At 44.7% G+C, this 15,184-nt stretch overlaps 1 protein-coding gene across 1 annotated transcript in view; it reads left to right on the forward strand.

Moving 5' to 3' along the window:
* Positions 1 to 381: 381 nt before the first annotated feature.
* The window catches only part of RAB3C (RAB3C, member RAS oncogene family), a 153,691-nt gene continuing 138,888 nt past the window's right edge, over positions 382 to 15,184 (forward strand). The window contains exon 1 of the mRNA XM_040420169.1: positions 382 to 609. Within this exon, the coding sequence (XP_040276103.1) occupies positions 382 to 609 (228 nt within the window). The remainder of the gene's footprint in view (positions 610 to 15,184) is intronic.

The following is a 15,184-nucleotide window of genomic DNA, read 5'->3' on the forward strand; positions in this document are numbered from 1 at the left end:
CGCTCAGGTCATCAGAGACCCAAAGTGGCCCAGTCATGACTCCTGAACACTGGGAATGTGGACTGATGAGTCTTTTTTTTAAATTATTATTTGACATAAATACTAATCAGATGAGTCACTAATATATAATCTTTGGCATCTGACACCCGGCACCCCCTCCTATCAGCAGTTGAAAGGGGTCCCACTCAGACAATCTGCTGCAGCCCCTTTCTAGACATCACATCAATGCAATTACATTGATACATATGCCTCATTGGGACCATCAAAGGGTTATAGCAAGCAAGCCAAGATACAGCATTTACGTGATGGTTGGGACTCTTTCTTCATACTGAACGTCCAGACAAGATCTACTGGTAATATGTACAACTTTTATGATTGCAGATGGCATCTGTACAGGACTCCAGGTTTGGACAGAAGGACACATCGGATCAGAACTTTGACTACATGTTTAAATTGCTTATCATCGGAAACAGCAGCGTCGGCAAAACTTCCTTCTTGTTTCGCTATGCTGATGACTCCTTCACGTCGGCTTTCGTGAGCACGGTGGGGATTGATTTCAAGGTTAAGACTGTCTTCAAAAATGAAAAAAGGATCAAGCTGCAAATCTGGGTGAGTTATGGGCACTGTCTCCCGTGTAGAATTCGGTCATTTTTATTTACGGTAGTGGAAATTAGAAAAAAAAAATCCAATAAAAGGGGCAAATCGACATGAATGGGGACTAGTAAAGAAGGCAGAGGCGCACATAAATCATTTGACCAGATTACATTCAAAACTTAAAAATAAATAATGCATGCGGGTGTTCTTCATATTTCATCAGGTAATGCAGGTCTCGTAAAGGCAACGGCTGATAAGAATCCCAATTACCACTGAGGACACTTAGTCTGATGCATTCTGTGAAACAGCAACATAAAGGCATTAAGCTAGTTCAGAGTCTGCATAATAAATGCCGCGGCGTCTGGATTTATTCTGTGTATGTGAGTGGCTTACAAGGACTATGCAGCTGGACAATAGGTTTATTCATGTTAAAAGGAGACCTGGCAACTCTCCTCCTCTGTCATTCCTCCATGCTTGGTGGGAATCTGTCACTCACTTGATAAAAAAAATTCCTTTCTTCTCCTAATCGGTTGCTATGTTTGGGAGAAGTGTGTTTGTTTGTTTTAAATATGCAAATTAGGGCTTAAGTGCACCAAGGGTGGGCTCTAGCTACTCGGTGCACCTTAGCTCCTCCGCTTTGCAGTGTGAACTCTCCGTCTGTCACTTGATTGACATGAGTAGCGTCCCGAGCTGCAGAGCAGAGAAGCTAATGTGCACCAAACGGTTCCACCCACCCTTGGTTAACTTAAAGGGGTTGTTCCACGAAAAATATACATAAAATACATCCCAAAAATTGCAACTGGCCGGCCGTGAGAAGGTAATATATTTTTGGCATTAAAGGAGTTCTCTAGGATTCACAAATTGATGACCTATCCTCAGGACCTATCCAACTTCAAGCACCCCCACTGATCAGCTGTGAGCTCCCACGAGCGCGGTGGCCTCTTCACAGCTTACCAAGCATGCACCTCAATATAGCGGCTGTGCTTGGTGTTGCAACTCAGCTTCATTCACTTTGGTGGGTCTGATCTGCTTCTACGCCATATGACTGATGAGCGTGACTTCACATAGCCTGTGAAGAGGCCTAAGCACTCACAGAGCGCAGCAGCCTCTTCAAACAGCTTATCGTGGGGGTTCCAGGAGTCGGCTCCTCTCCAATCTCATATTGCTGGCCGATCCTGCGGATACATCATCAATATGTAAATCTTAGAGAACCCCTTTAAAAAGACATGCAAGAAACATGGCTTTAAAGCAAAAGGAAAAGTAGACAACTGGTATGAAAGGAACTTGATGCACTTGAATGAGAGCAGCGTTACTATTACATGGAACAATCTCCTCCACAGTATGGGGAGGAGCGATCGCTAATGCCATCGCTTGTCCCCATACTGATCATTATTTGCCTAAAATTCTGGATTTCCCGATGAACGATGAGTTTGCTCCTTCATCGGATAATCGGCAGCAGTATTACACCGCCAGATCATCGCTAACAAAAGTTCCTACAAACTCTCGTTAGAGATGATCTGGCTGACCATCGGCCAGTGTAATACAGGTCATAGACTACTTCCGAGCTAGTACTAATGACCTTTCCTTTGGCTTGGTCATTTGTACTTTAGCCCTAGAGAACATCTTTAAGCTCCAACCTGATTTACCCAGGATGCCCAAAAAGCCTTCCCAAAAATGCACATTTTGAGGCCCATTTTAGAAGCTCGGCCCCATGAGACTCTTTCCCTGGACAGTTGATAGAAAAACGAAAGTGATGTAATCCATGGAATAAGGAAAGAGATTGCAGTTCTCCCACTGTTTATAGCTGATTTCTGGGGTCACCAAAGATCAGCTTGTTTTAGGGAAACTGACAATCAGATTTTTTTCCAAAGTAGAAAACAACCTCCCATTGAAATCCAAGGGAACCTATTGCAATAGCTTTTACGGTCCTTGATGACTACTTAGAATCCTTAGGTACTCTGCATTGGAATTCTGATAATTCAGCATTTCACAAGATTAATCCCATTCCTGATCATAGAACATCTCCTAGTTATCCATTCTGGCTAGAAGAGATGGCAAGTAGGTGGAGACATCAGCAGGCAACATGGGATCAGCAGCAGGGAAAAGGAAGAAAAGTTTGACAATGAAACTAATATTTTATAGAAAGGAGACCCCCATTCATGTTCTTTATCTGCTAGCATAGGGATTATCTCTGTCTGGATGACCCATCATGTCTATGCTTTACAAATACAGTCCATTCATTTCAATGGGAACCATGTAATGCTTCATTTCCCCTCTGGTGGCACTGCAAAGAAATTGAACACTTGCTGTCAAGTTCCATCGCAGATTTTAGATGATTGATGGAGGTCCCTGCAGGTGGATACCCTCTCAGCTTGTACTCCAGCAATGATTCTAATAAACAGGGATTCCCAAAGTTGATGCTCCATTTAAAAATATGTGAAGGCCTCGGCACGGATGTTAAGTATCTTAAACAGTTTTGTGTCCTTTGCTCTTTACTTATTTATCGTCAACTTCTCCCAGAGACTCCTTTGTGGTTTCCTTTCCTTTAAATGAAATAGTCATCTATTGTACTATTTATTAATAAGAGACATTTTGAGAGCAAAATCAATCAGGTATAAATCAACTTCCTAGTAACGTGCGCTGGGTCATATCGATAATGTTTAACCGCAGCTGCCCTCGGCTATAATTACATTTCCTCTGTGATTTCAACCAGGCCTACACACATCAGAATGCTTGCCATAATTCAGAATTTGTCTGTCGCACCTCCCCTCCCCATATTAAAGGGATTTATGAAGATTTCATTGGACCCACATCTATCAAGAAAGTGGTCTCCTTCCTCTTGTTAATGTGACCACCATGTGTATGGCGCTCTCTAATGTATTTCATGGGAGTTACATAAAGAGACATGCACATTTTATGGATAAACCATTAAAGGGGTTCTCCAGGAATCATTAGTTATAATGGCTTGTTTTGTCTAGGGAGCAATTATTAGGGGAACTAAGATGGCCGCCATCCTATTCTCTCCTACTTGTCAGAGATTATGGTCCTGAATACAGTTTAATAAGATCTTCACCTGACTCTCTGTAGGAATGGAGTTCATGAGGAGACATGAAGTACAGAGAGGAGGTAGGGGTAATGAGCAGCAGCACTTGTATACAGACTCCATTACCACAGCCCCACATTATCACAGTCTGTCCTGTCCGCCCTCTCTGTACTTCATGTCTCCTCAAGAACCCCATCCCTACAGAGATTTAGCTAAAGATCCTATGAGCTGTATTCAGGATCATAATCCCTGACAAGTAAGAGCGGAGGAAGAGGCAGCTCTTTATCTCAGTGCTCTGAAATAACTTGTCCTCCTGTGTGATTAGGACAGGTTTTGTGTGCACTAATAGGATGGCGGCCATTTTATTTCTACTAATGATTGCTCCCCAGACATATATAATGATAGTTAGAGATGAGCGAATCAAAGCTGATGAAGTGGAATTCGATCTGAATTTCAGGAATTATTCAATTCGCAGAGAATACAAATTTTCTCATGCTTTGTGGTAACGAATCGCATTTTTTCCTAAAATGGCTGCTGCCCATGTTAGGACATGGAGCAAAGAACTCTGGGAACGAGGGATCACCCACAATGCCATGCATGCAGCCAATCAGCAGCCAGCCAGCCCTGTGATGTCACAGCCCTATAAATAGCCTCAGTCATCTTGGATTCAGCCATTTTCCAGTGTACTTAGTGCAGGGAGAGACATTAGCAGGCGCTAGGGACAGTGCTAGGAAAGACTTGAAAACTTATATTTTGCTCAATAGAAGTTCAGGGAAAAAGTATTAGAAGTGTAAGGAAAGGATAGGGAGGAATCATTCCACAGCATTGAAGCAGAACAGGGTTAAATAGGGGAGTATACAGCCTGGGTAATAGAAGCGATCCTATTGCACATTGCTGCACTGACTGGGGATCCAAATTGCCATTATACTGCTGATCATTTCAGGTTTGCAATAGATGATACCTCTGTAATTCCAGAAAATTATTAGCCCTTGTGCACTTATGTATATGTTCTAAAGCCTTTTTTTGTCGTGTATTAGTGGGGGGAAAAAGGGGGCTTATTAGCCGTTTGGTGTTGAAGAGAGAAAATTACAGCCCTTTTTGGCGTGTATTAGTGGCAAAAAAATAAATATTATTTGCCGTTCACGACCGCAGTTATATGTTCTGAAGTCTTTTTTAGCGTGTATTAGTGGGAAAAAAGAAAAATGGCTTATTAGCCGTTGTGTGGTGAAGAGAGAAAATGAAAGCCCTTTTTGGCATGTAATAGTGGCAAAAAAAAAAACGTTATTTGCCGTTCACGGCTGCAGTTATATGTTCTAAAGCCTTTTTTGGCGTGTATTAATGGGGAAAAAGAAAAATGGCTTATTAGCCGTTGTGTGGTGAAATTAGAAAATTAAAGCCCTTTTTGGCCAAAAAATATATTATTTGCCGTTCAGTGGTGCAGTCATATGTTCTAAAGCTTTTTTTGCCGTATATTAGTGGCAAAAAAAAGTATTATTTGCCGTTGTGTGGTGAAGTGACAAAATTACAGCCTTTTTTGGGGTGTATTAGTTTCCTTTTTATTTACTTATTTGATCTAACAGTATGTCAGACAGAGAAGTGACAGGCCCTGCACAGGGGAGCGGCACAGGCCTAAATGTTTCTGGCGCAGGCACAGGTCGCGCAGAGTAAGAGGGCGTGGCAGCAGGGGTCACGGCGAGAGGCCTGAGCTCCCAGTGTAAGCTAGCGGCTGTGTCTTGACCAGCAACACAGCAGTTCTTGAATGGTTGACTCGATCTTCGACTTCGTCGCAAGTGACATCAGACACCCCCAGCCAAGAGTCGGTGGGTTTGTCAGACACAACCTCCAAACACTGACACCGGCAATGTGTGTTCCGCATTTTGCGGACCGCACATTGCCGCCACTATAATAGAAAATGCCTAATCTTGTCCGTAATTGCAGACAAGAATAGGACATGTTCTATTTTTGGGGGGAACAGAATTGCGGATCCGGACAGCACATAGTGTGGCCCCATAAAAATGAATGGCTCCGCAATTCCGTTCCGCAAAATGTGGAACAGAATTGCGGACGTTTGAATGGAGCCTTAGCTGGCATGGCCTGGGAGCAGGCCCTGTGCCCTCACCTGTCCTCAACCTGCCTCTGTCCTCAACGTGCCACAGGAGAGTGGCGTGAGAGCTGGTGTTGCGAGCGGTCATGTACTTTACGGCCCACTGGGTAAATGTGGTTCCTGCCCAGCCAAACCAGTAACTTGGCCAGGTGACGCTGCTTCCGCCTCCACGTTTTCACGCCGTGGTCCTGTGACAATGTCCACCTCTGTCTCCTCATCCTCCAACTTGTCCTCAGCCTCCACTGCAGGGACAATTCACAGTGCCCCACCAGCATACCACATGTGCAGGGCACGGCGGTGTCACGCTTTTCTGCACCTATTCAGCACATAGTGTGGCCCCATAAAAATGAATGGGTCCGCAATTCCGTTCTGCAAAATGTGGAACATAATTGCGGACGTTTGAATGGAGCCTTAGCTGGCATGGCCTGGGAGCAGGCCCTGTGCCCTCACCTGTCCTCAACCTGCCTCTGTCCTCAACCTGCCACAGGAGAGTGGCGTGAGAGCTGGTATTGCGAGCGGTCAGGTTCCTGGCTCAGAGACCGTTGAGGTGGACATCAGTGACGTGCAGACTGTACTCAATGAGGATGTAGCCGATCACAATTGGGAGCTGGGTGATGAAAGGGCTTTATCATCATCAGGAGAAGAGGGTGGCAGCTTGCGTGTGAGGCAGCGGTGAAGCCAGCAAGTCGGTAGCGTGTCTGGGAGTCAGTAGGGTGGCAGCAGTGGGAGGTCGGGAGCCAAACATGCCCGGGGTAGACCACCCGCTTCACAGGAGCCTACCGGCCCGGAAAGTAGTGGTGTAGTGGTTCACAGAGGCAGTGTCGGTAGCAGTCAGTCAGTGTGGAGGTAAAATCACCTACTCGGCGGTGTGGCAGTTATTTGTTAAGCTGCCTGGGGAGGTGAACATGGCCATTTGTCGAATCTGTGAGCAGAAGGTGAAGTGTGGCCAGGGTGCCAATGTTGGCACCACGGCCCTGCGTCAACATATGCAGCGTCACCATAAAGTGGCCTGGTAGAGCCGTGGCTCCAATGTGGTGGTCCAGCCTGCCGCAGCAACCGCTGCATCACCCAGTGGAACGCACCCGATTTCAGGCAGTCAAGGCTCCACCACCTTAGCCAAAGGAAGCTGTCTGTCCATCCCATCATCTGCTGGTCCTGATGCTCATTCTCCTCTTCCTCCTAGTCGGTCATTGTTTCAGCAATTGATGGCGATTTCCAAGAGACAACAGTATGCGTGCACTGTACCAGCCCTGCACACATATGTAGAACAGAAGGTGGGCCAGTCCTTGAGCCTGTCGGTGTCTGCCAAAGTGGACGGCAGTGCCGACGTGTGGAGCTGTAACTACAGTCAAGGACAATATATGTACTTTACGGCCCACTGGGTAAATGTGGTTCCTGCCCAGCCAAACCAGTAACTTGACCAGGTGACGCCGCTTCTGCCTCCACGTTTTCACGCCGATGGTCCTGTGACAATGTCCGCCTCTGTCTCCTCATCCTCCAACTTGTCCTCAGCCTCCACTACAGGGACAATTCACAGTGCCCCACCAGCATACCACATGTGCAGGGCACGGCGGTGTCACGCTTTTCTGCACCTATTTTGCCTGGGCGAACGGAGTCACAAAGGGGAGGAACTGCTCCGCGTCCTTCATCAAGAAATCGAATCCTGTCTTTCTCCGCGACAACTCAAAATCGGAACCATGGTGACCAACAACGGGAAGAACATGGTGTCGGCGCTGCGCTAAGTAGGGCTGAGCCATGTGCCCTGCAGGGCGCACGTGTTCAATCTGGTTGTCAAGCGGTTCCTGAAGTCTTCCACCCATCTGCAAGACATCATAAAAATGGCCAGGAAACTTTGCATGCACTTCAGCCACTCGTACACTGCAAAGCACACACTCCTTAAGCTGCAGCGGCAGAATGGCGTCCCCCCAACATAGGCTGATATGCATCGTTTCCACCCGTTGGAATTATACCCTCCATATGTTGGACCGACTGTACGAACAGAGAAAGGCCATAAACGATTTCTTGATGATACAGGTGGACAGAGGTACTCCCCTGTGTAACTTTGATGTTAGCCAGTGGCTGTTCATGCGTGACACCTGCCATTTGCTCAGGCCCTTTGAGGAGGCCACTTTATTTGTCAGTTGCCAGGAGTACGGGATGAACAATGCCATTCCACTGATTCCTATTCTGGAAAAGATGCTGGTAAATCTGGCTGGTCAGGGGACTGGAGACGTGGCACCTACATCTCATGGCCACATGAGCCCTGTTGGGGCTTAACTGAAGGAGAAGGAGGGCACTGGAGCACAAGCAATGTGTAGCAAAATGGGTGATGTTTCTACACAGGTGACAGGAGAGGAGGAGCAGGAGCAGCCGGAGGAGCAAGAGGGAGATGAGGAAGACGAGTCAGATGACCCAGACACACCGTGGCAGTATGCAGTGGAGATGGAGGCAGGGAATCCCTCCGAGCCACTTGCGCAAATGCATGCTCACTTGCTTGTGTAGTGACAGCCGAATTGTCACCATTCGGCAGAGAGATGACTACTGGTTCTCCACCATGTTAGTCCCTTGCTACCGGTCCAAAATGGGGACCTTTTTTGCACCCGCTGAGAGGGAGGACAAACTGAACTACTATAAAGATCCTAGGTAGTCAGTTGGCTGCTGCCTATCTGCGCCATCGTCCATCCTCTCGCAGGTCTGACCGCGTGGGCCCTCTGCGCTCATGTTCCACTGACATGGCTGCTTTGGGGGGGGGCAGGAGCAGTACCAGCTCCATCAGCGGCAGCCTGAGTCTAGAGTCACTGATGAGCAGCTTTTTTCACCCGCATAGTGAAGAAACTACTCACCAGCAGCTAGACATAGAGCAGAATCTGAACCAGCAGGTGGTGGCATACTTGGATAGCACCCTCCCAGCTGTTATTGAAGATCCACTGTCATTGAAGATCCACTCTGTGGCCTCCTTACGCTGCTGCTGCTTCCACCTCCACACTGTCACCTCGCCAAATTGTGGTCTCCTCATGCTGCTGCTAAATCAACACTATGTCACTGGGCCACTCTGTGGCCTCCTCATGCTGCTGCCACCTCCACACTATGCCACCTTGCCACTCTGTGGCCTCCTCATGCTGCTGCTAACTCAACACTATGTCATTGGGCTACTCTGTGGACTTCTTAAGTTGTTCTCCCACCCTCCCCACTCCATGACTGGGCCACTATTTTGCCTTTTTGGTCTGGTTGACATCATTATTTATTTGACCCTTCTTCTGATCTGTCAGAAGTCAAGAAAAATGAAGTGCACAACGGATCCTGTCTGTGTAGCAGCTGTAAGGCCTGTATGGTCCCATCAGAATTGGCGTATAATTTAGTAGCCAAAAGCAGGAGTGGGTACAAAACACAGAAGACATGCAAATATTCCATTCATGCATCATCTCTGTTTTGGATCCACTCCTGTTTTTTTTGGGCTTTAGCGATACTGATGGATTACTGACCAAATGCTGACTGAGTGAAGGCAGATGCTCAACAGACAGGATCCGTTTTTTTGGGGGTTATTGTTCTGACGGATTAGAGGAAGGGCAAAATAATCAGTGATGTCAACACAAATTTACTGCTGACACCCTCTCCACTCTGTCAGGGGGGCTATACTTGTAAAGCGTTTAATAAAACAGGTTCTGTAGACATCTATGTGGAATCAGCTGACAACGGTGTAAGGAGTGTGCTCTTTCACACTACAGTAGGATCTTGGGCCTCTGCACGGTTCTTTATACCTGGCGCTAACATCGACCTGTAAGGCTGAGTTCACACTTGAGTTATTTGGTCAGTTTTGGCCCCCGTAACTGCCCAAATAAGTGAAGTGTGCAGTGATTCTAAGAGCGACGCCTGTCATGTGCATGTCATACTGACTCACAGTATTGTTTCACTACCACAGCAGACTCCCTATGCGTGTTACTGCATAGCACAGTGTTCTACACCACCATGCAGACTATCTGCAGCCAGGAAATAGCTGTTTTTTAACACGATTCGCCGTGAATAAATTCGGAACGAATCTAATCTTTTCGGAAAATTCGGCGAATCGGCCGAATCAAATTTTTGAGAAGTTTGCTTATCTCTACCCAATATGATAACTGTTTGATGATGAAGGTGCAGTGTTTTAGTCTTCCAGTGAAGAATACTCTGCCACTGTTCTATGAAGCAAACGCAGACTCTGTGACACCTGTCACATAAAAGTATGAATGCCCAGCAGCTTAAAGGGGTTGATCACTTTAGGCAATATCTTGTTTTTAGAAAGGTTCTTCAACAATAAGCTCGTCACAATGAGTCCTGCTGCTCAGAGCTGCCAGCAATGAGCTATAATCTGGGGGAATTTGGCAGCAAAAATGTGCTTTCATCATAGCCACAGGAGACAATATCTTTTAAATCAGTGGGCTGCATGTTTAATTCATAGACATCCTGGGTCCTCCAGAGTGAGAAATGCTCTTTATGGGTTTCTTTGGATACAGAATAGAGTGCTGTACATGGTTAAAGTTACGGACAGACTCTCTGAACGGGACAGACACATTTTTACCAGCAATTTAATAGCAGTCCTGACCTCTCTAGTAATAGGACTCCTCCACCCACCATGTAGCATTTATACACCTGGTGTCTTCTCATTTGAGAGAGGAACCTTTGGCCTGCATGAGCTATCTGAGGCTGCAGCTGTTACTTTTACCCGCCCTAAGTCAGCTGTGTTAAAAATAGAGTCCCTTGACAATAGGCTGATGACAATGTGTCTGCCTGCTGGGACTCCCTAGCTGTAATCTAAAGAGCCACCTGAAATTAAGTGTTCAGTTTTCCTACAGTGCCATCTCAGGAGTAATGAAGCATTACACAATGCCTATTAAAGTTATCCGAGTATTTAAAGGGAACCTGTCATGTGGATATTTGATTATAATCTAACTAATTATATACAATCATTAACTACTAAAAAGTGCCTTAAATGTATTCTGCATTAGATGTATTTGAGTCCAGCGTGATGTCAGTTAGTCCAGCGTTTTTTTAATTCAGAGCTATAGCCACTCTCCTGCCCACCTGCTGCTGATTCATATGGAAAATAACTGTCAATCAGCAGCAGGTAGGCGGGAAGAGTCAGGAGCTCATGAATATTCAGGACTCATCATTATGAGCTGGAGCTTTTCAATACAAGATGTTGGCAGATTGATTGGGTCAATTAAAGAAAGTGACCCAGCATTTTGCTAAGAGAATCAGTCATTTATGTTGCCCTTAGTTAGGACACCATAAAACTGGGGACAGGTCATCAATATCAGATTGGTGGGGGTTTGACACCTGGGACCCCTGACAATTTGCAGTTTGAAGAGGCTGTGGCACTCCAGTGAGCGCCATACCCTCTTCCTAGGTCAGTGACGTCCCTTTCAGTGGTTACATGGCCTAGGTGCAGCTCAGTCCGATTCAAGTGAATGGGTCTGAAATGCGATACTGAGCACAGCCGCTATACAATGGACCGGACTCACTAGGGTGCCACAGCCTCTTTAAACAGCTGATTGGGTTGCCGGGTGTTGGGCGCCCACCGAACAGATACTAATGACCTATCCAGAGGATAGGTCATTAATACTAAACACTTGGAAAACCCCTTTAATTAATTCAAATCAGTGGTCTATGAAATGCAGGACGGAACAGGTCCTCCAGAGTGAGAGTTGCTCTTTGTAGCCGCTCTCCACTTTGGCCAAGAGATGAGGATCCTGAACAGAGGACCCCCTCACAATTACATAATAGAATATATGAAAATAGGCTGTCTAAACTGGACAATCTCTTTAACTACTGAGCCACTATAATATTTTTTTATATGTTTTTATTGATGCTTTCAAATAAAATTACAGAAAACAACATTCACAGATTGGAGAAAATGGCAACTAGGGACAATGGGTCGATCCCCATAGCGATAGATATATACCATGTAATGCAGCAGATCAATACAGTCTACTAATTGAAGAAGAAAGTTCCTAAAAGAATAATATGGTCCATCATAGAAGTCCAATTAATCGAAGACTATGCATAGGCGTATTCTTGTCCACACATGCTTGGGGATGAGTAACAGGAGAAAAGGGGATGGGAGGGAAGAGGGGTAGGGAAACTAAACATTTACAAAACATTATATTAGATGGGAGTGGTTACTTGAGGACAGAAGTACTATAAATGAAACATGACAGGAAAGAGTCCATGGAAGATATTTCACATTGAGGCTCAGGAACCTGAGGTTTTCCCTGTGGATGTCTGTGGATGGTTGATTATTATGGGCAGAAATTCTAGGTTGCTCCTGTAGAATGGGGATAACTACACAAAAATAAGACATTTTTCTACATCTACAAGATTCTACATTATACGACTTCTCTGTTTGTCAGGTCCCCTTTACTAGATTATGATATTATTTTCAGTCATTTAGTTCCCGTTATTGTTTATTTTTATTTTTAAAGTGAAAAAAATAAATAAAATGATCATGAAATTATGTAAATGAGCCTGACAGGAAAAATAAGCTGCTTGTTACAGTCTGTACTGGGTCAACGCAAGCTTTAGAAGTACAATCAGAGTAAAGTGTTTGGGACAGATTCCAGGCCTGTTGTGAGAGAGAGATTCAATTACACAGTGACAAACTATCTACCTAATAAATCTGGATAAGAGAGAATATAAGGAGATTGATGGTGGTTATATACAGAGGTCAGGAGAAGGGAGCGGCTCTATCATACATAAATGAGTCATTGTTTCAATCAGTAGGATATTTGAAGTGTATGAAGGTGGAAGTGATGACGGATGGATTGGTTGGTGGCTATTAATTCACATTTCTGAGCCTGCTGGAATATACGATATTAGTAGACAATGAGAAAATAAGTCAATAGTTTAAAGGGATTTTCATGTTTCATAATTTTTATCTATTTATTTACTGCTATTCTTTACACTTACTGGAATTGTTTTTTATTTGGGAGAATGACTAGCTTACTGGTTCTCTTGTTACGTAATGATTTTGTTTTATCTGACCAGAGTAACCCCAAACACTGCATATTTTTTCCCTATATGCCTATTTTTCATGTCAGCATTTTCCTTCACCTGTTCTCAGCAATACTGCATCCTGGCAGGTTGTTTACATACAGAACTTCCTGTTTCCATCTTCTTCCTGCTGGGTTTACTAACCAAACCCTTCATGCTTTGCTCTGTAATGTTTCTCAGGGCTTTCTTCATCTAACTAACTTGGAGAGGGGAGGTGTAAGGGGCATGACTACTGCAGAGACGATCAAGCTCTGAGAAACATTATAGAGCAAAGCAAGATGGGTTTGGTTAGAAAACGCAACCAGAAGCTAATGATAATAGAAAGTCTTGCATGTAAACATCCTGCCAGGATGCACTTATGCTGAGAATAGGCAATGGAAAGTGCTGACATAAAAAATGGGTATGTGGGGCAAAAATATTCACTTATTGGGAGAGCCAGTAAGCTAGTCATCAGGGTCAGACTGGGATTCTTTCGGCCCTCTAGAGGAAATTATTCTCAGGGCCCAACCTTCATACCGTCAATATAGTCTAATAGGTTTTAATTCAAAGAAATAGACCCTAGTGGACCTGTATTGTCTCCAAAGACTGTTCTAATTTATTTATTTATTTATTTTTATTTATTTTTTGGGGGGGGGGGCGGCACTACGGCATCAGAGCCTAGAACTACCAGAGGATCCTCTGGTACTCTGGTGGGCCAGCCCAACACTGCTGGTCATTCTCCAGATTCTCCAGATTTTTTTCGGTATGTACAGTCGTGGCCAAAAGTTTTGAGAATTACATAAATATTGGAAATTGGAAAAGTTGCTGCTTAAGTTTTTATAATAGCAATTTTCATATACTCCAGAATGTTATGAAGAGTGATCAGATGAATTGCATAGTCCTTCTTTGCCATGAAAATTAACTTAATCCCCAAAAAAACTTTCCACTGCATTTCATTGCTGTCATAAAGGACCTGCTGAGATCATTTCAGTAATCATCTTGTTAACTTAGGTGAGAATGTTGACGAGCACAAGGCTGGAGATCATTATGTCAGGCTGATTGGGTTAAAATGGCAGATTTGACATGTTAAAAGGAGGGTGATGCTTGAAATCATTGTTCTTCCATTGTTAACCATGGTGACCTGCAAAGAAACGCATGCAGCCATCATTGCGTTGCATAAAAATGGCTTCACAGGCAAGGATATTGTGGCTACTAAGATTGCACCACAATCAACAATTTATAGGATCATCAATAACATCAAGGAAAGAGGTTCAATTCTTGTTAAAAAGGCTTCAGGGCGTCCAAGAAAGTCCAGCAAGCACCAAGATCGTCTCCTAAAGAGGATTCAGCTGCGGGATCGGAGTGCCACCAGTGCAAAGCTTGCTCAGGAATGGCAGCAAGCAGGTGTGAGCGCATCTGCACGCACAGTGAGGCGAAGACTTTTGGAAGATGGCCTGGTGTCAAGAAGGGCAGCAAAGAAGCCACTTCTCTCCAAAAAAAAACATCAGGGACAGATTGATCTTCTGCAGAAAGTATGGTGAATGGACTGCTGAGGACTGGGACAAAGTCATATTCTCCGATGAAGCCTCTTTCCGATTGTTTGGGGCATCTGGAAAAAGGCTTGTCCGGAGAAGAAAAGGTGAGCGCTACCATCAGTCCTGTGTCATGCCAACAGTAACGCATCCTGAGACCATTCATGTGTGGGGTTGCTTCTCATCCTAGGGAGTAAGCTCACTCACAATTTTGCCCAAAAACACAGCCATGAATAAAGAATGGTACCAAAACACCCTCCAACAGCAACTTCTTCCAACAATCCAACAACAGTTTGGTGAAGAACAATGCATTTTCCAGCACGATGGAGCACCGTGCCATAAGGCAAAAGTGATAACTAAGTGGCTCGGGGACCAAAACGTTGACATTTTGGGTCCATGGCCTGGAAACTCCGCAGATCTTAATCCCATTGAGAACTTGTGGTCAATCCTCAAGAGGCGGGTGGACAAACAAAAACCCACTAATTCTGACAAACTCCAAAAAGTTATTATGAAAGAATGGGTTGCTATCAGTCAGGAATTGGCCCAGAAGTTGATTGAGAGCATGCCCAGTCAAATTGCAGAGGTCCTGAAAAAGAAGGGTCAACACTGCAAATACTGACTCTTTGCATAAATGTCATGTAATTGTCGATAAAAGCATTTGAAACGTATGAAGTGCGTGTAATTATATTTCACTACATCACAGAAACAACTGAAACAAAGATCTAAAAGCAGTTTAGCAGCAAACTTTGTGAAAACTAATATTTGTGTCATTCTCAAAACTTTTGGCCACGACTGTAGGTCTTGGCATTAGCTAGAAGGTTGGCCACCAATTATGAAGATTTATCAGTCCCTTCAAAGCTTCACAGTGTTAATGCACCATACAGACTACCTAATGTTTCTTTTCTG

The sequence above is a fragment of the Bufo bufo genome, chromosome 2, assembly GCF_905171765.1.
Source record: "Bufo bufo chromosome 2, aBufBuf1.1, whole genome shotgun sequence".
NCBI classification, from domain to species: domain Eukaryota; kingdom Metazoa; phylum Chordata; class Amphibia; order Anura; family Bufonidae; genus Bufo; species Bufo bufo.